This window comes from Anser anser (genome assembly GCF_964211835.1).
Source record: "Anser anser genome assembly, chromosome: 3".
In the NCBI taxonomy this organism is placed as follows: domain Eukaryota; kingdom Metazoa; phylum Chordata; class Aves; order Anseriformes; family Anatidae; genus Anser; species Anser anser.
Window position 1 is genome coordinate 85523059 of NC_139722.1, and position 25270 is coordinate 85548328.

Sequence of the window (25270 nt, forward strand, 5' to 3'; positions counted from 1 at the left end):
CCATCCTGGTAAGGTAACTTAAAAACAATCCTGGTACCATCCTGGTAAGGTAACTTAAAACAAATTCAAAGTTATGAATCATAACAAACTCTGCACAACAATTTTTATGTAAACAGGTAGTGCTGAAGGTCTGTTTGGTAGTTGATCACAGTGATAAAATACATCAAGTGTTAAAGCCTTGCTTACTTTATGAGTAATTGGCTGTTCCATTCGCTGTACCTTAGCTACTCCTAATTTCACTTGGGTTTCCTGTGCTTGCTGTGTCTTGTGATCTTGTGATCCATCAGCTGGGGACACAGAGTGTCTATTTTTAGCAGTGACCTGTAGAACAGCATACACAAGGAAAGACGCAATAGCTATTGAGCAAGGCTACAACGTGAATGAATAAACATCTCCCTCTGACTGGCTGTCCTTGCTGGAAATGTCTCTTGTTATTTCCATTCTCTCCGTTTTTACAGAAGAAAGGTACAGCTTTTGCTAATTAAAGGCTTGCAAAGCTTAAATGGAGTTTTCAATCCACAAACCCATAGATTGTGTTTAGTCTGCCAGAACTAATTCAGCAAGTTCCTCAGGAAGCCTCGGTTTCTTCCTATCACATGCACACTTTTTAAACTACATCACACAATCTACTTCTGGAATTTTATGTTGATATTTCTATCAACGTTGTCATTATTACCTGCAAGGCAAAGCTGTAATTATTAAAATGTCCAATGCTGTACAAGCCTGGTAGCCAGTAATAGACACATTCCGCCTTAAGAACCCCTTATCACGTTACCTAGTGTGTTAATCAGTACAGGGTCGCAAACCTTGTGATCCTCTTCTGGATCAAAAGTGAGCTACTAACTATAAAACCCATCTCAACTGATCTAATTCCAAAGGGCAAAATTTCTCATTAACTGGGTGTCATAAGGACTAAGCTTCTTTCTGTTTGTGTTTGATAACATTTTCATATAGTTAAGAAGTAAAGCTTTTGGCAATTACTATCGAAGTCATGCAATTTTCTTTTACAGGTAGAGGAATGGCACAAATGATGAGGGCCATCAGAAGACTCATCACATCTGAAGTTACTATCAATATACAAACTGATAGATTGGTGCCTTACTATGGCATGCCAAAAACCCTTTTCTTGGCAGCTCCTCCAGGAACCAGTATCTGAGAATGGAGGCAATACTTGAACAGCCCCACTTGGTAGATGTGGCTCATATTTTAGAAGTTCCAAGAATTAAATCAGTAAACAAAACAAGAAAAAACACACAACACAGCCTGGAAACAATTGAAAGGAACATGATATACGAGGAACCTTAAGAATACTGCATGTGTGTTGCAACCTTTAACTCAAAGATCACAGATTCAAAGACAGCAAAACATAGAAAGAATGAAATTTCCCCCAAAAGATTGCAATCAACCAATGCAACTTTTATATTCAATTACTTTATATCTGATATAAAGTGTCATAACGCAAAACTATATAAAATACAATAGAATTGTGCAACAGTTTCGAGTGTTGGGGCAAATTTCAAAATATGTTTTATTACTTACTGCATCTCAAAGCAACGCACTTTCAGAAATGGGTAACTTTGCTATCCCACCATGATAGGAAAGTAGTTCCTGTAAACCCTGCTGTATCAAAGTGTGAAGATCATCTCTTCTGAGGTCTTAAGTGAAAGGTTGACTGAATTTCCTCCTGCGGTTTTGTTTTCTGTTTGTATAGCATTTTGGAGGGTCATCAAAATGTAAATATTAACCTACATTTGTATACTGTTTTTCTATTTGCAGATCCTATCTTTGCATTGACATGAAGCAAAAATAACTGGAGATATTTTGAGTCAATTTTCCATGAATGTATTGAGAAATATGGCAAATGCACTGTTCTGTAGAGTATATCTGTATTTATACCTATGATTTTCTTCTGGATCTGACCATAAACTGCCTGCATTACTGAACAACAGGAATGTTTTAAAATAAAAGCCAGAAACGCCACGAAATCACTCTTTAGAATTTGGTTTCCATACACTGAACTTTGAAAGCACTGATAATCTCAACTACAGAGAAGAGATGTGTATTTTCTTGTTTCTTCAAATCTATGTAGCAGGCCAGGCATTTTAGAAAGCAGAGGCTCTGAAAAAAAATCCTACTTTTCAGGCTCTTTCTATTCATCAGCATATTTACCTTTTACTTAGTAATCATAACACTGACACAATAAAAACTGGATTAGCAAACCATAGTAATTTACAGTTTGAAAATAAACTGTGTATCCAAAATGAAGAAGGAAATATCCTTTTAAAAGTCCAGCAAATCAGAATTACTAAGACCGAAACTTTAAGGCACCGACTGATGATTACTGATGACTCCTTAAAAAACACAGCTGATCTGTAATAAGTAGAAGTATATAGGCTTATGATTTTCACGCTACACTGTTTTCCTATCATTCTGAGTTAAATGGTAATACATCTGAAATCTATCGATTCGCTTTCTGAAAATCAGATCTGTGCTCCCATCTGGTAACATACAACTCTCTCAAGCACTGAAATCAAAAGTCTGGAACTTAGTGTATTGCAAAGATGACAAACGTTCTCGTTCCTTAAGCTTCTAGGATTATTAAATTATGCAGTCTATAACACGGAGGGTGTCAAACGCATGTATCATGGAATATACACCTAGACAGAGTTCTACATTGGTGTCAGGGAAGCTCTGTTTTTCCAAAGCATCGCTAAGATATTTTAAAGTAGAACACAATGTCCAAAACCCTCACAACTAGCAGTCATTTACAACTACATGCACAAGACTTAGTAATGGCTCTTATTTTTCTTTGCCAATTCATTTTAGTACACTTTTTTTAGATGCATGATTTGATAACTGGATAATAAATTACATACTTCAAACTTTCGTGAAACAAATTTTAGTGCAAGTTTCAAATTCAAACTGAATTTATCTGCAAATCAAACAGCTATGTCAGACTTCCTCAGAGGTCATTCCTGACAGAATCTCCAACACCATCTTTTTTTCCTTCATTCCACCACCATACCTTATAAAAACTACTGGAGGTCTAAAAGGGATTGTGAAATTAGGACACTGCTTTTTGGTGAAACGCTGTTCTGCACTAAGAAAAAAACAGCTCAGATAGAGTTAATCCCTATCATAGAGTTAATTTCCTCCTAGTAGCTGGTAGGGGGCTGTGTTTAGGATTTAAGACGAGAAGAATGTTGGTACCATGCTGATGTTTCAATTGTTGCAGAGCAGTGTTTACACCAGGCCAAGGACTTTTCGGCTTCTCGCTCTGTCCTGCCAGCGAGCAGGCTGGGGGTGCAGCAGGAGCTGGGAGGGGACAGACCCAGGACAGCTGACCCAAACTGGCCAAAGGGGTATTCCATACCATCTGACGTCATGCTAAACAATATATAGGGGTGGCTGGCCGGGGTGGGGGGCGGCTGCTCGGGGATAGGCTGGGCATCGGTCAGCGGGTGGTGAGCAAGTGCATTGTGCATCACTTGTTTTGTACACATTATTATTAGTAGTACTATTACCATTATTATTTTCCTTTCTTTTCTGTCCTAATAAACTGTCTTTATCTCAAACCACAAGCTTTCACTTTTTTTTTTTCCTATTTGTTTCCTCATCCCAGTGAGGGGGGGAGGGTGAGCAAATGGCTGTCTGGTACCTCGGTGGCTGGGTTAAACCACAACGCCCTGATATAAAAAAGTCGTTTGAACTTTTAAGATAATACAAGAGCAAAAGTGCAGAAATCTTACAAAGTCAATAGTGAAAATAGTGCTTGTAAACTGCGGAACAGTCAGGGAGGCTGGTGAGCAAATCACTGAAAAATACCTTGCTTTGTTATCGAACATGAAAATAATACAAAATATTATACCAGGAAAGGAGCATGAGAAGTACAGGCTTTGTTAAAAAGCTTAACAAAAACGCATGAGAAGTCTTTATACACCATTTAAATTTTCAGTGAAACTTTGCATTGTTTTCCTACAAAAGCTGTAAATCTGCAACAGCAGAAACTACCAAATGCATAACATCAGAGAACCAAATCCATTGACCTAGTTCAGTTTCACTCCCTCCTATTCTGTTGTGTTCACCGATATTCTTCACTTTTTCCGTCTCTTCCATCAATACCAAAACCACTTCTGTAATGACAGCTATTTTACTCTTCATTTCACATCTGTGATAGGGGTAAAACATGCTGCTTACACTGAAGACTTAATGGCAAAGTTCCTGTTAGCATTCCATCTCTTCATTTCAAGTCCCCAGTTACACAATATTCCATTCATTTACAGACTGCTCCTGTTACCTTAGAAGTCTCTGCATTGGCTCAGTAAATGCTATTGGACAACATAATAAAAATAAATCCTAGTGAACAATTTTCCTTTTCTTAAGTTAATGTTCAAAATGTTACTAGCAATGCAGTTAAGGAAGATTATGTAGATAGTGGTCATCTTGTGTTTTATGCACTGAATAGTTTCCCTGGTATGTTGGTATATGATAACTTGCTACAGTAAGATGAAGTTAATTTATTCAAGAAAGAAAAAAAAACAGGCCAGGCAACTTTGAATTCTTTTTTAAATGTAGATGTTGCCATTCACTGAAATCAAAGAGAAGGAATTGCTTCTGTTAATGCAAGTTTGCCAGTCATGGTCAATTTATAATGCAAGTTACCTGAGCTACTAAGATATCTGAACAGAAATAAAGCCTCAAATCTTCAAGATCTGCACCAGAAGAGGAATGCTGCTCTGAAACAGAATGCAAATTAAATCTCAGCCTTTCCAGTAATTCCACCATAACAATATGAAAAAGACAGTTTAAACACACAGCTAACAGAGCAGTGGTGGCTACCAGCCTAGCTAACGGAATGAACTGAGGCTGCTTCAAGTCAATTTTTCTTCTGCAGCAGGAACTGCAGGAGGAGTACAGAGATGAATGTTTGTCACGTATATACCTCCAAATGTGCTTAAGAAGCAATGCAGTCAGAGAATTTTATTTCAGTCACTGATGTTTTCCAAATACGGAAGATAGCATCCTGAAAAAGTGTTTTATTCACTCAGCCTCCCAGAGGAGACAATGTAGGAAACACAGCCAGGAGAACCTGCCAACACTATCAGACAACAACAGAATAGTTTCACGTGAAGCCAACAAGGGGAATGAGAAACAGGTTCGAGTACGGAGGACTATAACTGAAAAGAATTTTAATAGCATATCTCTTTAAAGTAAGGTTTTATATACACATCATACACATTAAACAATTATATGTTGCAAGGGTTACAGGTAAGATGATTCTTTTTCACAGCTGTTTATAAAACACTCAGTGTTCTGGTGACTTGGGTTTCAGACCTAAACTAAGATAAAGCTCATCTGTATACAGGTGTTTACATATGGTAAACACCAACAGAACACCCAGTGTTTTGTCATTTCAAATTTTCAAAAGAAAAAAATTGATTTTTTCCCCGAACCACAGATATAACAAGCCACTTAAACAAACTTTTCAGTTGATGTTTTATTATGCTGTCATTACCTTGCCTTCCATAAACCCACCACTCCTGATTTATTAGGATCTTAAGACTGCAAGGTTTATAGATCAGATGATAAAACAGACTCAGTGGTTGTACAGAGCTGTGTATTTTGGGAATCTGAAGGAACTTTCAAAGCACTGAGCACTAAAATACAAACCACACAAATCATTATTTGGTCTGTTATTTTTTCAAACGTTGTAAATATACAGCAGTGTAATAAGAAGTTCAGTTTAAGTGGCACATCCAAAAGCAGCAGGTCACTATTATGCTCCTGGAGAAGATGCAGATTTTATCCAGTCGGGATATGATTGTGACCAAGTAACTAAATCCCACAGTTCCATGCTGTATAGAAGAGCTCTAGTCACTTGCTAAGTTTACTTTCCTGTTTGGACCGGAAGTCATCTAGCTAACGATACTTGGATTTTATTTAAATCATTTCTCACCACAGTAATCTTCCAGAAGCAAAGATGATCTTCTAAAAGACAGCAGCTTTCAATTTATAAGTTTATGTTCCTTATACTTTCCAAGACCTCATCGTGGAACCAGCTTTCAGTAAACACATTAGAGTTTTGCAAAGCCTCAAAAAGACGCTTGTAGTCTTCTGGGTATAAATTACCTGTTTCAACATCTGTTGGAATTTCCAGCGCTTTCAGTAATTGGCCACCATTGTCCACGCTCCATGAACTGAAACAAACAAACCAACAAATCATAATGGAGCATTTCTTCCTGAGAAGAAACAGTATCTGAAGGTCAATTTCATCCTTTCACAGCTTCCGCAAGTTAACAACTTCTCCCTATGATACAAGTTATTTTCAATCCCTACTACAAACAGAAAAACTTCTACTAAGAAGCCATGCAAATTCCAAATAAAGCCCACACACAGATAATACCAAATAAAGCCCACGCACAGATAATACCAAACCACATAACCCACCTCATTAGAGGGTTAGCTCCCTAGTCACCTCCCCCAGCTGCACAACAATAAACACTCTTGTCCTAGACAATAGATCCCCTGCCCCAGCTGTCAGCAACTAACATTACTGCATAAAAGGGGGTCGCTCTTCAGTGCCTGGGAAATTAAAGCCAAGGTCATCTTCAGGAAGATGATTCAGTACAGCACGCAGTAGCGTGGCTTAAACCTCCCAGGTATTTTCTTCTATATATAAACAGATCTATAAACTGTCTCCACAATCACATCATTGCTATGAAAACTAGGCCTTTTACAAATGTGCATACACATTAACTATTTCCCAGACAAGAGAAGGGGATATAAATATACAGAAGATGCACATTAGAAGCCTTCAAGGTTAGCTCTGCTTCCTGGCTGAAAGACTGAGTGTAAACTAGGTACACCACTGAGCTTTAAGAAAGAAATCCATTAAAGCTCTTTGCACGGTTTTTTTTTTTTGTGTGTTTCCCATCCCCTTACATCCCCCCACCTCCTTCCTGGAAATTTGCATCCATTAACCCCTACCAACAAATGAGAAGTACGTTAATTACTTTCATCAACAACTTGAAGGCAATACTTCAGAGAGTACAAACACTTCACATTTATGGGAACAGAAATCTAGTGATCACATTGCAAAGTGAGTAGCTCCAATGTCATATCAAAGGGAATAAATAATTACAGAGAGCTGCATAATTGGTAAGTCAGTCTAAAGTCTGATTTTTGAATGCAGTAACAGAAAGCCATACGAGGACATCCCCACTCAACCTTCGATAACCTTCAGCTATTTTCATTAGCACTGCTTTGATGTTTCTTATAATCCAAAACTCTTCTGCAGCTTTTTAATTTTTATACTTGCAAAGACGTGGTGACTTTATTGTTACGTCTAAACTGAGTAAAAATTTCTTGCACACACACGAGCTCACCTCCATTAGATGTGCAGTAAACGTCTGTAATTCCCAAGTCTACATACTTGTCTACCTTCCTGCCAAACGTCAAGTTTTTATCATCTATGAATAAAGGCCAGGTACTCAAAATACTGTACTTGGGCTGGAAAAATGAAAATTTCTTTTCTACACATAGATAATTTTAAAAGATGCTGAATTTCATCTAAAATAAATACTGCTTTGAGACAGTATTTCAGCATTTTCCCTGTATTTCTTTAGAAAGTGTGTAAGAACCCGTAATTCTTCCATACTTACTTTAATCTATCAGTAAGTCTAGATTTGCGTTTAGCAAGACACTGCTTCACCATGAAAATGAAGGTAGCTGAATTCACGGGCTTCAAGCCTCCTGAAAATAGATCTCGCTGGGGAGTCAGTCGTACCAAACATAAATGGTCATTTGGCAGCCACTGCAAGAAAAACAAAACAAGTCATTGAAAATTAGTCATTTTTAAGACAGTACTAGTCTTTTTCTAAGAGAAAGCATTTCAACTGGGCCAGCAGTAACATTTCTTAAAGAGTTTTAGAAGATAAGATAATGACATTGGAAGCAGAAGCTATAAAATTTTGTTCTGTAACTAAGATAGCTTTACTTTTTTTTTCCTTTTTTTTTAAACATGAAAGGAAATAGGAAATCAAGCAGATACACTATGACATAATTTTAATTTTTTAAGATTGTATTTTCTTAGTTGAAATAGACAATACAGGCTTCGAGATCCACACTTTTCAGCGCTTAACTAGCACACAGAATGTACGTTGGACATGTGAACAACCACTTTGATCAAAACCAGCAGCATGATTGTGCTAGTAATCGTGGTAACAGTTTTTGTATTCAAGCAGGTAGATGTGACCCTGACATTAATTTTAAATAAGATTTTACCTGTTCACGTGCCCTCATGATATTCATTTACTGTATTTTTCCCATCATATACACACTAGTTTATCTCAGTTTCTAAGATCGCAGCAATCCTTCACCCTCTTCACCTTCTACACGCTGCCCATGAGTTTTAACTAGAACACTTCTTAAAAAAAAAAAATGCACTATTCACAGCCAAAAGATGTATGTGTGAACACTGTCATAAAGTTATTTTTAATCTTTAATTAAAGGGGCTTAGCTGCATCTCTGAAAGGAGAAAATGATCTTACCGTGCTCTTTGAAACTGCCAGTCCCTTGTTTCTCAAATTAGTTACAAAGGATGACCAGGGTTCCTATGAGAGGAAGAAAACACATTACAGAAACAAAGTGCTTTGTTAGAATTTGGAAAAACATTTATCATCAATCCTATCAAATTCGAAGCATACTCCATTCTAAACTTTGTTTTAAAACCATGTAAATATATTAGAAATATGTATATTTCTAATGTAATATACATATATATAAAATTCAAGTAACATACACACAAAGGCAAGACTGAAAATGCTATTTAGCCATGTTCCTGACAAAGTATCTGAGTGGCACTGCTAAAATTATTTATAATTAAATAGCTTGCATATATTACCATGCATAACTGGGACCGCTCGTTGGTTTCAAATTCAAAATTTGAACCAGAGCTAAACACTGGAAAGAAACACCTAACCCTAAGATCTGCTGTACTGAGTCTGAATAGAAGTCTCACCAGCTCAACAACTTGACTCCAGAAGCAGCTACAAGCAGATGCAAGGCAGACAGTGCATGGCCAGCCCATGCCTACATAATTGTTCCTTGAGCATCATCGTATTCTTCAACTCCGCCATATTTAGAAATGTCCTCTCTATACCTCATGTTACAAGCCATTTGGAGGACAACAGATAATGAAACTTATGATTTTAGATCAGCATAGCATTTAAACTATGAAAGAAGCTCCTAGAAAAAACAGGGCACAAACAAAAAAAATCTTAAAAGAGTAAAGCAATTGAAAGTTCATGAACAATTTCAAAAAACGTTTTTAAACTAAACCATAGCACATTTGACAAGGTAAGACAATTCTTGACTAGCAGGAGAAGCAGGCTTGCTTTGCAAGTAGAAGCACCAAAACTGAAAAAGTATTTCTACTGAACATCACTCAGGAAGGTGAAAGCACGCATGATGTCAAAACGCAGAGGACATGAAGAGCAGACTGTGACAGATTGGAAGAGCAGCCTGAGTCTCACAGAACACCTAGCAAGACAGAAAAGACTTGTCTATACCCAAAAGTTTTCAGTAGTGCTCCACTAATTTAAATGTCAAATTATCTTCCAATTTGATTACAATAGCAAAAACAGTATAAACCCTTTTCTATAAGCACATTTATAGCATGAGCATGTCAGTTGGTACAGCAAACTTACCATATGCAGTAGCTGAATTTCACATCCTACTTGGCAAAGCACAGAAAGCGCTTGATAAGCCCTCGATTCCCCAGGCTTTGCTGTTAATACCTAACAAAATGGCAAAGCAGAAACATTTTTGTTGAAAAAAAACAAGACTGCTTCTTTATCTAAGAAAAATCCTTATAATCTTAACAAGTGGTAAGAAATTCATAGTTAAGTCTGAAATTCCAAGACTAAGTTACATTACACCCCCAGTTTCTGTGATTTTAGTATGCTTGTTAGAAATTGCAATTAGAAGACTTTATGGCAATCTAAGTATTGATTTGCAGCGATTATTTGGATAACTGAACTGAGTAGGAATTTCCAGCTTATACTTTCAGGCCCCTTTTAAGCCAGAGAAGAGTTTCATACAGAAGAGAAAGAGTGATCATATTTTGTTTTAAAACTGTAATGTGGGCAGAGTTCATAGCTTGAGTTCTTCCCCACTGATAAGAGAATATTCCCAGTAAGACACACAGAGTAAGCCAACCATCTCCCTGAACATTAAGCAGCTTGCAGTCATCCTCCTGATGTTACAATATTACAGATTAGACAACTCAGTGCAAGAAAACAAAACAAAAAAAGAAAACCCCCACAGTTATGTGCAAACAGGGCAAAGTAGTCACAAAATGAAGACAACTTTTCACAGATTTAGAGAGCTTTGACATAAGATTAAAAAAAAAAAAAAAGAAAGGAACCAACAGTGCCCCTTAAAAAAAGGTCCCGATTACTTTTACTTTGGTACACAACACTCATTTAAGAGGATTCACAACAAACACAGAAAAGTTAATTAAAAAATACCCTGACTGCACTAAAATGACTAGGCTGCCCTCTCTTTGTTCAAACGCCTAGCCAGTAAAAATGCAACAAGTGGATATTCCAGTGGTTGGTATCCAGCCTATCATTTTGCCAGAGAACATACTTAGACTTTAATTTTTTCCAGTAGGGTGACAGAACACAGCTTGTGTTGGCGCACCTGGAAGTCTTTCCTTACCTCGAGTAACTCAAGATTAGTGCCTTTTACGAATCTCAGTTTCAAAAAAGAAAAGGTAGCCTTGAACTAAAAGTACAGTTCTAAGAGTTTGAGACAGCGCAAATGAGGAGCACGTAATCTAGAAAGCTACTCTGCCCCTCAGCATACAGAACTTTAATAAAAAGGTGTGTAATTTACTCATATTTTGTCTCAATTTTTTTCAGAACTGCATGCAAAGTTTGCTCAAGTGGACAAGTGCATAAAACTGAGCACGCGATTTAGTAACGGAATACTCTTCAAGAGAACTTGTCAATTCCCTCTTCACTGACCCGCAATTAGGAACCGATTTTGTTGCAAAAGCATGTTACAGAATTTAAGCACCTCTGAAGTTATAAGATTTTAAAATTCTGTCCGAAAAAAAAAAAATCACTAGCAAAAAGATTAACTATGCAATATAACTGTTTGGGTGTACTGTGAAGCACTACTTATTCTCTACTACCTTCAAAAGCTCTTGCACATACCTTGTACTCTTTTTCACTTATAAAGATGTTGAGCTCTACTCTTCCATATCTGAATATGGAACTGCCTTCATACAGGATAAAAAGTAGCCTCCAAAGTGTGTTCCTTTCCTTTTTTTGTGGCAAGATTCCAAAAATTTTCACAGGTACATCTGTTTCAATAGTGTGCAAAAGTAACTTTAAAATTTTGCAACATGTACTGGAAAAATCTCATTAATGCTAACGTGTAGTTTACAAACAAGAAAAAAAAGCTCATTTTATTCAAGAATGAATAAAATTCAAGCTTTATTCAAAGCTAAGCCTTGTTTGCATTAGACTAAGCCTTTATTACAATAAGCTAATAGCTGAGATTTCATATTGCCATTTTTTGGAGCTATTACGAACCTACCTAAAAAAAAGCTGAAATTTAGGAAATGATCAAGTATTACCCATGAATCCAATATGTATATCAAGATACAGCATACACCTCAAGTCCCAAAGATTTTTCCAAACTGCCCACACAACCTTTAAAAGTATTTGTAACGCGTGTAATCTTATATACATACCTGCTCTCCAAGGAACTGCTGCTATACCCATGGCTTCAAAAAGCTGGTCAGAACACACAGCAGGCGGTTTCACTGGTCCAGTGACCAAAGGATCCAGTCTGAAGAAGTCACCATAAATTACCTTTAATTGTCCATCCAGGCTGTTCTCTAAGGACTGAACCAAATTAAGATTCAGTTGAAGAAAGCAGTAAACTGCCCTACGAAACACTCAACTGAGATAAGAAATTGTTCAAGCGCTACAGAAAATCATCCAGTCAGAAAGAGTCAGATCTCAGAGCTGTATCTTATAACTGACAGAAAAAAATAACTTCCTTTATTATGCAAGACATTTCTGTGCTGCTCGGTTGGAGCTTTAAACCCTTCCCCAAACTAGTAGTATGTTCTGCAGTGTTGCGAAAAAAAATAAAATATATATATTAAACTGAGCAAACTGCTACATTGAGTAATTTACAACTGAAATTCTTCATATATGCAGAGAATGAGAGACTTATGCACAAAACACACCTTTCATGCACATTTTAAAAGAGGTTAGAGTCTGAAGCTCCTAATCTCTACTTTACTATAACACCTTCCTTCTAGTGCAACTTCTAAGGCTCTGTCTGACAACCTCTGAAAGCACGCAGTGCAAAGGTGAATACAAGAGGTAACACCTGTTGGTCTTAATACTGCCAGCCAGCCACAAGACAATACACTAACTAATACCATGAGACAATAAGAATAACCAAGACTATCTTTACAGGTTTTTGGAAGCTACATACAGACATCATGCCTAAACATACACAACTACAATGACTCTGCTTAATATTAGCCTCAAAAATGCATATATGAAACTATGAACTTGAATTTGCACGTACTCAAGATGTCAAATTAATTGGTTATAAAATAGTCAGACTGTTGCTGACTGTTCAGTGTAAAACCAAACAATACTTACTATTATTAAGCATTATTTCAGATGTTGCAAGTAACAATGACTGGCTAATTCCTTTTTGATCCCACAGTTATTATGTGTTCCGTAATTAATGTCTCATTTTCCTCTTAATTAAATTTTAGAAACATGCTACCAAACCAAAAGTGTACCTGTAAGTTTGGAAGGAAAACTGAGTGACTTTCTAAAGCTACCACTCTAACACCTGCGTTGAGTAGAGTCCGGGTCAAGATTCCAGGCCCTGTAAAGAGGGGAAAAAAAATACATATTTTTTAAAAGCAATTTTCCTTGAGTGTTTTTTCCAGTGCAACAGTTGGGGTATAGCACTTTCAGTAAGGGGGTAACTCATGTTACTTATTGAAAAAGAACGGTTTGAAAACAGACTTACACAGTCTCCCTTAGATTACTCAGTGAATTACACTAAGCACAGCGTTACAGTTTGATGCAGAGGACCATCAGATATATCTGAAATACTTCCCCGCTTTTTCTTCTGCCATATGAAATATACTTTGGAACCTTACCCACATTATCACTATGGGTAAAACATCCTCCCTGGAGACTGTAAGTAACTGCAGAGGGTAACTTTGTAAAAGGGCCTGCAATCTCTAGGCCTGCTGTTATTGGCAGAGATAGAGTATGCCTCCAAAACCCAATACGAGAACTTCAATCTCTACTTACTCTATGGCAAAATGTATCCTTAACACCAATGACTCGAGTTGCAAGGGTACGCACTCACATGCTTCCCCCAGAGCTCTGCATTGCTGGTCCCAAAACCCCATTTCAACGTGCCCACAAACGGCGCCGGGTTCCCCGCTGCCGCCCCGGGCACAGCGCAGTCACGGCCCGGGAGGGCGGCAGGGTGACTGCCAGCAGCCGGGGCAGCGCCCGGCCCGGATCCCGCAGCCGCCACAACAGAACCCGGGCGGGGAGAAGCAGGGCCCCGCTCCCCCCCCGCGGCCCCAGCAGAGCCGGGGGCCCCTCACCACCGGCGGCCCCGCCGACCCCGCAAGGTCACCGCGGCGGGCCGGGCCGGGCCGGGCCGGGCGCCGACTTACCGGGGCCGCACTCCAGCACGACGGGCTGGGGGCCGTGCGCAGGCCGCAGGCAGCGCTGCACGGTGCGGGCCAGCCGCGGGCAGGCGATGAAGCGGCGGAGGGGCCCGCCGGCCCGCCGCGCCTCCTGCACCAGCCGCTCCGCCTCGGCCGCCTCCGGCACCCGCAGGCCCGGGCTCGGCCACTGCCCCGCGACCCGCCGCGCCGTCGCCCAGCCCGGCGGCCGCAGGCAGCCCAGCAGCGGCCGCAGCCCCGCCGCCAGGAGCCGGCCGCAGCCGCCGGGGCCCGGCGGGGCCCGCGCCGGCCGCATGGCGCCCCGCCGCTGCCCAGCGCCGGCCGCGCGGTCTCCCTGGCAACGGGGAGCGTCACTTCCGCCTCGGCACGGCGCCTCTCTAGCGCTCTTCCGCTCTATGGTTGGCGGGGCAGCCGGAGGTCTCCCCTGCCGCCGGTGCCTCTCTATGGTGCCAGCCCCGCAGCGGCGCGGCGCCCAGCGGACGGAGCCCCCCGCCCGGTACCCGCCGCGTACCCGCACCGCGCCGCGCCCGCGCCATGCCGGCCCGCAGCTCCCCGCCGCCCTCGGCGGGCGCCTGAGCCGCGGCGCAGCCCAGGTGAGTGCCGGGGCTCCTTCCCGGCGGCAGGAGGCGGCAGGAGGCGTCCTCCCGCTGCCCTCCCGCCGCCCTCCGCTCCCCGGCCGGCGCCGGGGGCTGCCCCTGCCCCTGCTGCCGCCGTTACCGCCGCGGTGCGCCCCGTTCCCCCGGCGCTGCCCGCCCGCCCGTTCCCCGGCGCCTCCGTAGCGGGGGCTGGCTGGGAGCCGGCCCCGAGGCGGGCTCGGGCTGCGACCCGGCAGAGAGCGGGACGGGAGCCCGAAATGGGGGGAGCCCGAGATGGGGGGAGCCCGCGGGGCTCCCGCAGGAGCTGCGGGCGATCCGGTACCCGCGGGGGGGGGGGAGGGCTGCAAAGCGGTGGCCGCCTGGTCCTGTGGCAGGTCCTCACCTCCTTACGTCTCCCAAAGGAGAGGCTGCCGCATGGCTGCCCCCCCCAGACATCACGGTGTTTTGTGCGACGTAGCGCTGCTACACAGAACTTGGGCACGAAGCTGTGCCTTTTCTGCTTGTTTGGTGTGTCTGCGTGTAGCCCGAACAGGGGCCGGGCTCCGTTTAGCAGCCCCTTGTTGAATGCAGCAGTTCCTCGCATCTGCAGGTTGTTTTTGAGTGCTCCGTGGTGTGTGTATCTTTTGCACCGCGCGCTGCTTAATGGTTTTCTCCGTGCCTTAAGGGAGATGGGCAGGATGATGGGATAGACCTCAATCCATTTTTAAACTGGACTTCGTGTTTTTAATAGCTTTTTTTTTCCTCTTACTAATTAGTCTGTTAATTCGGTAATTTGTAGGTCTTTCAGAACATCAAAAGGAACTCGGTTTTCTTAGGCAAAGTGTTCAGTAATGCCCTAATTCAGCATCCCTTACTGAAGTTTGCGCTATGGCCATGGAAAGCTTAGGTGTAGTTACTATATTATCAGTTTGTATTCCATAAATTGTAAGGATAAGTAAACAATTTTGGAAAATTTTGTTCTATTGAACTGACCGACCCTTTATACTCGGCTCTGGTGAGGCCGCACCTCGAGTGCTGTGTCCAGTGTCGGGCCCCTCACTACCAGATGGACACTGAGGTGCTGGAGCATGGGCAGAGCAGAATGACCACGCTGGTGAAGGGACTGGCTTGTGAAGGGCAGCAGAGGGAACCAGGGCTGTTCAGGCTGGAGAGGAGGAGGCTGAGGGGGGGCCTTGTTGTGCTCTACAGCCGCCTGAAAGGAGCTTGCAGCGAGAAGGGGGTCGGTCTCTTTTCTCTCAAGTGACAAGGAAGGGGTCTCAAGTTGTGCCAGGGGAGGTTTAGGTTGGATATCAGGAAGAATTTCTTCACCAAAAAGGTGGTCAAGCATCGGAAGAAGCTGCCCAGGGAGGTGGTGGAGTGGCCATCCCTGGAGGTGTTCAAGAGACGAGTGGATGTGGTGCTTAGGGACGTGGTTTGGCGACGGAACTTGGTAGTGTTGGGTGGGGGCTGGTCTTGATGATCTTGGAGGTCTTCCCCAGCCTGAATGATTCTGTGATCCTAAAGTACTCAGGATTTTAGGGTCATCACTGCATGGGCTATTCAGAGTAACTGAAATTATTCTGAAGAACACTTGCTAAGACCCAGAGCTATGCCCTGACACTCTTCATACACTAGAAATGATGAGTGTTTTTTATTTGTATTTTCATATTATATTTTTTTACTTTAGCATAGGACTTGCCTACATTGAACTATAGATCGCTATAGGATACATTTATGGTTCTCCAATTTATTTATTTTTCTTTCCCCCTAATGAAGGAGCCTACCCTATATTCATGTCCTGGATTTTGCATGCATAAAGGACTACCTCTTTCTGACCTGTTTGTTATCCTTGTTGAAACCTTAGGAAAATGGTAAGTTCTGTGCATTTTTTGTTGAGAAATTACAATGCAAAAAATTGTTTAATCCAGTAATGTATATCCCAGGGACATTTGAACAGTCAACTTCGGGCTGTTTATAAGTTAACAGCTGATCACATGGCATATAGTTTCTAATCCGGCTATTATCACAAACAAATATTTGAATTTACAGTCTTACCTTGTATAGCCGTGTCTTTGCAATTTAAGTTCCTTGTTGGGTGCTCTGAAATTGTTGTTTCCTCCTAATCACTGTTTTTTGAAACAGAGAAGGAATCAGAAGGATTCCAGCCTATGCTTAAACCAAAAGAGCTCATTGCTTGTATGAGTCAAGAAGATCAGTAAAGGGATGCTTTTCTTCTCAGTGGTTCTAAATACCTTTTGCATTTACTTTCATTTTGTTCCATGGAAAACTTATTTTTTAAATTAATTTTGAAGAGTTAGTCTTGTAGTATTATTATGCTATGTATTATCCACTTAGTAAATATTAACAAGCAGTTCTGAAGGGGAAAATTGTCATAGTATATACATCTTGATCTCAGTTTTTCAAACTGTATGTCTGTACTTCATTTTCTGTACAAGTTCAATAGAATTTCGGTCTTGCACATAAACAAAAGGTGTGTGAACAGAAATTTTCAAGATCTTAATTTTTCTTGTCCTGGTAGGGATGCTTGTCATTAGATGTTCCTCTTTGGTTCAGAATACAGATTAAGTTTGCTAGCATTGTTTCAGAAACTCTTTATCTTTCTATTTTATTCACCATATCATATTTGCATTTCCAATTGCATCATTGGAAAATTTGATCTTAAAATCTACTGTCAATGTTGATTGTTCCTTATTTAAATTATGCATATATTGAAGCTCACCTGTTACCAAACAATGCCTCTGGTGCAAATTTTAAAGAAAGGCCTGCAATAGCACTGATGTTCAGAAAATAAGGTGGAAGAATCCCTTAAATGTGTTATCTACGATAGTATGAGAAGAAAGTAACTTGCTGTATGGTTGAATTGACAGAAACCATTCTGTGCCTTGCTGAGATGCAGAATGTCACAGAGTTACTGTTTTCACTTGAGTTTTATTCAGCATATTTCATTAATCTTGTTGTAATATTATGGATGGTGACCAAGGAAAATAGTAGAAGAGCGATAAGAGTTTTCTTCAAAAGCTCTGTTAAGTGTTTGCACTCAGAAGGTGGCAAAATATGATCAAACGTTTGGAAGTAGTCCCTAGGAAGATTTATTTTTTTTAATCATTGAGCAGACTCATTGTTTTGTACTGTTCCCCTGTTACACTGTCCCTCTATTGCAATCCCATATAAGCACACAATAAAAGTCCCAAGGGCTAAAGTAGCATTTAATCCTGAGCCACAATCTGGTTTGAGTTGCAGAAAAGTTGCAACCCATTGGTTTTATTGGAAATCTTTCTACTAAATGAAAATCGTTCCTTATAATGAAGTCAGTAATTTTGCATTTAAACCCACTATGCTCTATAAACCTTATTTCTATTTTATGTGTAATCTGTTGACGGTGAAAAACGGCTAGGCTCTTGGACTCGGGGGATTTGTTTTTTGTTTTTTTTTGTATTTTTTTGGTGTTTGGCTAAACTTTTAGTAGTAAGGAAAGCAGGAGTCCAAGCAAGGTTCCTTGGAAGCCTGCGTGCTCCATATGACGGTGTAGCTTCCAGCCTAGTATTAGCAACACTTAAAACCTGATTAATTGGAAATTATTGTCCTTTAAAAATGGCCTAGATCAAATGTGCAGATCACTGGAGAGTGCCAGTTAAGTGAAGCTATTAAATGATTTGTTCTTTGAGATCATTTCTGAGCACTAGGTGTATGGTCATGTAAGTGACCACAAGCTTATTTGAAAAAACTTTGTTAAACCACTCTTTCTTTGCACTCTTTTCTGTTGTAATAACATTCTATTTAATACTAAACTGTTTTCATACCAGGTGCAGTTTGACTTTCCAGCCTGTCAAACAGCACAGCAAAGTTCACAGCTGACAACAGAGCCATTCAGCACAAAAATAAACATTTTAAATGAGCTGATGGCTTGAATTCTGGCCCTACAGATGTTAATAGCAGTGTCCACATCTTATTTTGCCTTAAAATGAACACTAAGCAGCAATATTTTTTAACATTTTCAGAGGAGAAGCAAGGGTTCTGTGGTGTGAAGACTGTTGCATAAGCTGTGTATTGTAAAGCATTTTGGCAGGGGTACAACCTTCTCACTCTGTGCTATATCTGTCTGTGTATACAGAGAAACTCAGTCCCTAGGGCTATCAATCTGGCATCTTTCAGCAGCAGTAAATGTACTGCAAATATTTTTTTGTGCGCATGCAAAAAAAAAGTGCTATTAAAACCTTTGTAGACTGCAGTAAAACGTTCCAAGAAGCGTGTCTTCTGTTTACTTCTCTCAGAATTCCTCTTCATTGAATTTTGGTACATACACATCAGCACATTCTGCACACTCTCAGATTCACTCACCCCTGTTTGTGTGTGTATGTTTTCATAAGTCTATTTTGAATACTCTGGCAATGCAGGCTTGCTCAAGGGTTTCTCATGCTAACAATTTTTTTCATATATTTTGTTTTTAACTTATTTATCTTCTTATTGTTTAACTGTGATGTCTTTGAAAATGCATTGCTAACTTACAAGGGGAGTGTAGAGGATGAATGATGTTATTGTCAAATATTTCTGTATACAAACTTTGGTGGGTTACACATTTGATTTTGTTAGGAATAGAGTTGCTTAGGAACATGAAGTTTTTTCTACGGTTGTTCCAATAAGCTGCTCCCTCTCTCCAGACTGAATGGCTAATGCGTGACCTTATAATCTGAGCTTTAACACTGCTTTCCTCTGTCTGTGGAATAGGTTTAGTGGTTTGTTTGTGTGTTTTTTGTTTGTTTTTGTTTTTAAATATTACACTACAGGGCAAATTGAAATTAATTCAAAATAACTTTGGAATTATAAATAAGTAAATGAATAATCCGGATATTTATCTTTGCAATATCAGCATCTGTTAGGAAGATTTTTAGGCTCACTTGAGGAATGTGTCATTGAAACAATATTGAAATTCGTAGTGTGCGTTTTGGGGGGTTCTTTCCTAATGATTGAAACACAGAATTTTAGAATCATATGCTTTCAGTCTTGAAATGAGGGCATGATCGTCCATCATTTTAGACCAACATTCAGCTGTAAGGGCATCACAGTTCCGGTGTTTGTTTGTTAACTGTGTTTCACAGTCACTTTCATCAAAATAAACGTATTGGAGAGCACCTGTCCTGCAACTTACAAGATTGTAAGTTGTTCAATAATATCTTGCCATCTTTTTTCATTCACGTATTTGTAAAAGAAAGTGACATTCACAGTGCAAAGTTTACACATTTGATCCCAGCAAGATTTTATTACTGCTGGCATATAAAATTACCCTTAATCCATTGTTGTGGCGGTTGCTTAGGTTCATATCTGGATTTCTGTTTACTCAAGAGTGACTGTTAAAAATCTTTTAGCGCTGAAACGTGACATCATTAGTACAAGGATGAAATAGCAATCATGCAGTGCCTCTGTAAATTGTAACTCTCTTCCTGTCATGGTACCTTATAAACTATCTGGGTTTGTTTTTTAAATGAAATGAGTTTGTGTCTTCTTACAGTACTGATGCTATGTTTTATTAATATTTGTGTTATTTGGGACTTTCTAATGGAAATATGCTTTTTTTTAATGGAAACTACTGCATAAAACAGTCTTGATAACTACTATTTTCTGAAAAAGTGATTTAAAACAAATTAAAATTCTGGCTGTTGACAGATTGATGTATTACAAATTTGCATTCAAATTCTAATAGAAAAGCTGAAAACTGTGTGCTTCAGAAAATCTCTCCAAGATCTATTAATCAAAAGCATGTGCAAATTATTAGAGATGGCTCATATAGCCAGCATCTATTTACACAATTAGAGCTGAATTGAGTTAATTTAATAACTTCCCCTTGGAAAGGGGAGAACCCAAGCAGCCATCAAGGCTAAATTCACCACTGAGCTAGGTGGTTGCAGCTTCATTAATTTCAATAAAGTTATACCCGCAAGTAATTTTGGGGGGCTGTGATCTATGTAACATATGCTTCAAGTTAATACGTGGTCAAGTTCTCATGTGTGCATTTAAGGGCAAGAAACTTGAACGTTAAATGTGTGTATATCTTTACCATACGTATGCCCTTTACTAAAATATCTACTTCACGATCCTTTTAATGTATTAATCTTTGCTATACCCCTGTGAAATAAATCAATAATTTCTAGTTAAGAAATGCATTAAAGAGAATGTAGGAGTGTGACCAGCTCATGTGAGAGGTTCAGAGCAAAGAAAGGGTTCAATATCACTCACTCGTATCTGACGCTGAATTATGTGGCAACTGAACCATCCTTCCTTTCTAAAATAGAAAACAGACTGATGCAACAGTTTGTTAGAGCTGCTGGGTGTTCTTATCTTCTAATGACGAGAGTTATTGAAGCTCTAACAATTAGCTCTGATCTTAATTAGCCTTCCAGTTGGGCCTGCAGGTTTGATAACAAAGAAGCCACAAGCGTGTAATACTCGCGGACAAGACTTGTTTCACAGATTTTATAGACAAGTTTCCATTCTGTTTGTGGTTGTTTCTGGCCTTAATGTGATTTAGGACCTAATTAAATATTTTGACCATGCCAATTATCTTTGTGTTGATCAGGGCTATAAAACTTGCTCATTCCTCAGGTGAAAATTACGGGATTTAACTTCAGTATGAAATTCGACTCACAGAAAGTCTTGAACACTCTTGCTTTCACAGATGGGCAATTTTTAGGTAATCGCCCAGTTCTTCTTGCAGCTCTATTTTGAAGGACTGTACTCTGTCATTTCTGCCTTTTTGTATATGTTTAAAGTTGTTACCTGAGGTAGTGGGGCAGTTTAGATCTCCGTGTGATTTTTTATTTTTTTTGCTACATTTTCTTATGTGGTAGGGTGTAGCAGGTTTCTCAGGTCCTGGTAAAGCAAAGATTTAGGTAAGAGTAAGCTGAGCTGGTCAGTTATCATAAAGTTAGATTGGGCTTTTGTTTTGTTTTAAACAAGAAAAAAGTACCCATCGTAGGAAGATCTTAGGATATGCCTTAGTTGTCCTTTTGCTAGGTAACCAAAACTTCTTGTTCGGAACTGTTTGATAGAAAACACTGGTTGGTGGTTGTTAGGCAGGTATGTGTGATGCTCTCTGTGTTTGTGTCTGTTTCTTTTTCAGCTAGTACTGTATTTATAACGAGTTTTACTCATAGATGAGAAAGACGCATAAACTTGTCTAGTGGGAAGTCTGGTTTTTTTTATGCTTGGTAATCAAATTTGTGCACATATTCTGAAGTGTAACAACAATCTGAGAGTTGTTCAACTAGAAGGAAAATACAAAAATGAAAAAAGGCAAATTTACTTCTGCTCATAAAGCTTCAAAGGAGATTAATTTATCCTAAGGCAGGAGTAGTTACACATAGGTTACTTCTGATCAGTGTTTTACCAAGTGCTGCAGTGATGAGGGTTCTCCATCCTCCTACCACAGTCTGTTCACTGCCTTACTTCCCCTACCCGAGATACGTTCGGGTGCTTTGCTGCAGACAAGCTCAAAAAAAATTAACACATCAAATGATGAGGTCCCATTTTATTCTCATACCGTTCAGTGTACACAAGTGTGAAATTTGTCCTAGCTTAGAACCTGAAGCTTTTCAGAGACCCGGAAGGCTGATCACTGTGCATTTTGAGTGCTGAAAAAGAGCTTGTTTGTATGAAATTTTCATCTAAACTGTCATATGTTCTAATAACAGATATTATTTGTTCCCAGACAAACCCTCTTGTATTTGGCTGGTGTCTGAAACATGTTTTTATAGTAATGGTAAATGTGGAAGAGTAGATTATGCCTGGCAATGTATGTTTATCATTGTTTACTAAAGCTGTGAATAAGCAGAATGATTGGGAAGCTCCGAAGTTGAAAATAGCATGTGGAACTTCCTCTCAAAACCTCACCATTCCTGCTGTTTACAAATGTAGAGATCGTCATGCTGCTAAATGCCACTGTCACTTGAGAAATACCACTTCAGTGTCGGAAAGTGCCAAATCACCAAGCTGTTCATGCTCAGATGTTTTGTAAATTCAGTGTAATTAGATAAACCACTCCTGCTTCTGTATCTCGTGGAGGTACCAGACTTATCATGTCTGAGGAGAGAGACCTCCTGATGCATGTATCTGACATGGAAGCAGAAAACATGTAGGAAGATATTTTCTTCCTCTAGTACATTATTTCAAAGCAGGACACAGGGCGAACTGAACAGTCAGAAGGACGTTAATGAGATTCTCTCGTAGTGAGGCTGTCCAGTAATGGGATTGTACATAAGACTCTCTTGTGAAGCGATAACCTACTACAGAGTCCATGCTCACAGCATGGCAGGTTTTTTCTGCAGGGATGTCAGGCTGGACAACAGAAGTATGTATGGAATTTGTTCCCCTCCTTTAGAACAGCGGGATTCTGACCATTATGTGTTGCAGATAAAACACAGTGCAGAGCAGGATTCTGCTAGCTGGAAGCGGTCTGGCTTTGTGAGACGATTATGGCTGAATGAAATGCCTACCCTTGTTGTCTGCTGTCTCTTTCCATCTGCAGCAAATCGTGTGATGGTCAAGTACATCTTCAACATCTGATACTTCCCCTGTTATTCTTGGCTGTGATGAAATGAGGACACTCTGAAGCCATCTGGTGATAATATTCCACATTTCTTCAGGGATGTCTTGGGTTGCAGATCAATGGAAAAAGCAAGCAGTAGTAGAGAAATTGCTCTTGCACTTTCTCAAAAGAACTAGTTACTGTGTTGCCTAGAGTTTCTCCATCATTGCATCTTCATTTTGGAAGTAAACGTAATTGTTCGTTAAATAAGATCAATGGTCTTTCTTGTATGCAGAAAGTAAGTTGCAATAATAACAATTTGCTGTGCACATTTTCATTTTGAATGGCCATTATAGTTTTCACATTGCTATGTATTTATTTATAAATATGAAATGAGATACTAATATTTACATGTCCTATAATATATCTTCACTCTGGCTATAAGAAAGATCATCAGATTTGTTTTTTCTTCAAAGAAATATGCATGTTAGGTTTTGTCATTCTTCAAATTATACAGTTTCAGCTCTTTTCCTTTTTTCTTTTTCTATTCTATCTAGCAACAAAAGCCACAACTCTCTAATATATATACAATATATATTGTTTTAAAAAATCCAGTTTCCTCTTAACAGTATCAGCACTTTTTTTTTTCTTCTAGGACTAGTTGTCCTAGATGTTGTTTATATTAAAAATACTAAATATATATATAAGGGACAAAAGTCACACAACATTAAAGAAAAATAAATTCCCTTAATCCTAGGTGCTATCTACTTTTTACCAGTCTTTAAAATTAAAAGTTGCTGAATTTCTTCTTTAAAAGAATGGCGATTCCACATCTCTTGACAGCTGGCTTGGTTGTTCATATGGCAACCTTTCCTAGGCTGAGCAACTGTTACCACATGCAGTGCTGTTCCTTCCCCTCTAAAACTCTTACCTTTCTAGGTTCTCTTATTTGCATACACTTTGTGTGTGTGTGTTGTGCACAAAAGAAAAATACACATTTGTAATTGATTAGTGTCTGGTAGGGTGTAATGAATCCTCCTGTGCCTTTAACACCTGTTATATTATCTCGGGAATATCTGTGAGATATTTCTGAGATCAGTAAGTGAAGTACTACGCAATATATTCAGTAAGTGTTCACAAAAACCATTAGCTTTCCAGGATGGAGGAGCTGAGTGTCAGTATGAGGGTGGTTTTTTTTCATTAACGCCTTTTTCAAATTTTGGCTGTGCCAGGTCAGGAAAGATCCTGGTTCTCCCCTTTTTTTTTTTTTTTTTTTTTTTTCCAGTGTTCAATCCCAACAGCTTTGTTTAAGGTAATGTTTCCTTAGTAAGGGCTGATGGAAGAAAGTCACTGTATGCACATACAAAAATGAGCAACTAAAAAAGTTGCTGAAATTATATGAACTACAAGAAAGAAAACACTGAAGAGCATGGACTTTTTAAAATTGAAATTGATTTACTTCAAGTGGAACTGAGCGCCAAGGTATTTCTGTAACACACGTACTGTCTGTATTCAAACAAACCTAACTAATTTCTTCGATTCAGACTTCCTTTTAGCCACTTGGCAAGTATTTTCCATCCTATTTTTGTTTGTACTATAATCACCATGATTTTATATGCCAGTTGCATTAATCTGGGTGTCAATTGAAATTGAAGCGCTTCCATTCATCATCTCTTTTTAATTCAGGTCTGCACAATTCTGCTCAGTGTTGGCTTTTATGTCAACTTTGGACAAATAAAGAAGGGAGGAAGGATGTGCCTGGCAAGGAGCAAACTTTTTTTTCTTCGTGTGTTTTTGCATACAATTCATTTCAATGGCAAAACAGTAAATAGAATAACTGCATGAGAATGGTCTTTTAAATATAGCTCAAATCACTAGTGAGCTTAATTCCAGTTTTGTTTATAAATAAGTGTTTCTAGTTGGATTTTTTAGGCAGAGCTCAAGTTCGTTCTCACTGGATATAGCTGCGCTTCTGTAACTTCCTGGTGCCTTGGCAGCGTCAAAAGGATTAACAGCGATATTGAAAATATGGAGGGGAGGGGGGCAGCAGGGGGTAAAAATCCTGTTAAAATATCAAGTGCAAGACTATTCTAAATTCTTTGAACTAGCTCTTTTTGGATTTTCATCCTCTGAGTCACAAGGGTTGTAGAAAGGAGTAGATTTAAAGGCTACTTTTATTTGGAGAAATACTGAATTTCAGACTGTAAACAAAAGTTGATCAGCATGAGCTGCAAAGGCTCTCCAGCCTCTCTGCTAGAGAGGGACTATCATTATAGCCACATATATTATGTTGAAAGGAAATGACTTAATATTTTCTATCAACAAGTTAGCTTCCTCTATATAAAATGTCACTTGTCAAAAGCATCTTTTCCTCGTTTTGCACAATCTAGTAGGAAACAC

The 25270-nt window shown here is 39.6% G+C and overlaps 3 protein-coding genes across 6 annotated transcripts in view; 1 reads left to right on the plus strand and 2 right to left on the minus strand.

Annotated features, from left to right (window-relative positions):
* SMYD3 (SET and MYND domain containing 3) overlaps nucleotides 1-315 on the minus strand; it is a 379637-nt gene extending 379322 nt beyond the window's left edge. The window contains exon 1 of the mRNA XM_083830359.1: nucleotides 187-315. The gene's annotated coding sequence lies outside the window, so the exon portion shown is untranslated. The remainder of the gene's footprint in view (nucleotides 1-186) is intronic.
* Nucleotides 187-14066, minus strand: TFB2M (transcription factor B2, mitochondrial). 2 transcript variants are annotated; one of them, XM_083830363.1, is made up of 9 exons: nucleotides 13745-14066; nucleotides 12842-12930; nucleotides 11765-11918; nucleotides 11223-11371; nucleotides 9708-9797; nucleotides 8550-8612; nucleotides 7662-7813; nucleotides 6130-6197; nucleotides 187-321 (listed from the first exon to the last, which is right to left on the minus strand). In XM_083830363.1, exons 1-9 carry the CDS (start codon nucleotides 14049-14051, stop codon nucleotides 311-313), a joined length of 1083 nt encoding a protein of 360 aa, XP_083686489.1. In that variant the 5' UTR covers nucleotides 14052-14066; the 3' UTR covers nucleotides 187-310. The 2 variants fall into 2 exon arrangements, with proteins under 2 accessions (XP_083686489.1, XP_083686488.1); XM_083830362.1 differs by lacking the exon at nucleotides 187-321 and having other exon boundaries at nucleotides 5173-6197.
* A 69-nt stretch (nucleotides 14067-14135) lies between these two features.
* CNST (consortin, connexin sorting protein) overlaps nucleotides 14136-25270 on the plus strand; it is a 55085-nt gene continuing 43950 nt past the window's right edge. The window contains exons 1-2 of one of the 3 annotated variants that reach the window (XM_083830357.1): nucleotides 14136-14349; nucleotides 16108-16202. The gene's annotated coding sequence lies outside the window, so the exon portion shown is untranslated. The remainder of the gene's footprint in view (nucleotides 14350-16107; nucleotides 16203-25270) is intronic. The other 2 variants (XR_014582086.1, XM_083830356.1) reach the window with 2 other exon arrangements.

Coding starts and splice junctions, on each gene's coding strand:
- TFB2M (XM_083830362.1), bottom strand. CDS start 14,051: ATGCGGCCGGCGCGGGCCCCGCCGGGCCCCGGCGGCTGCGGCCGGCTC. Junction 8,613..9,707: donor AAATTCAGCTACTGCATATG/GTAAGTTTGCTG, acceptor TTCCTCTCATAG/GAACCCTGGTCATCCTTTGT. Junction 6,198..7,661: donor AGACTTACTGATAGATTAAA/GTAAGTATGGAA, acceptor TGTTTGTTTCAG/TTCATGGAGCGTGGACAATG.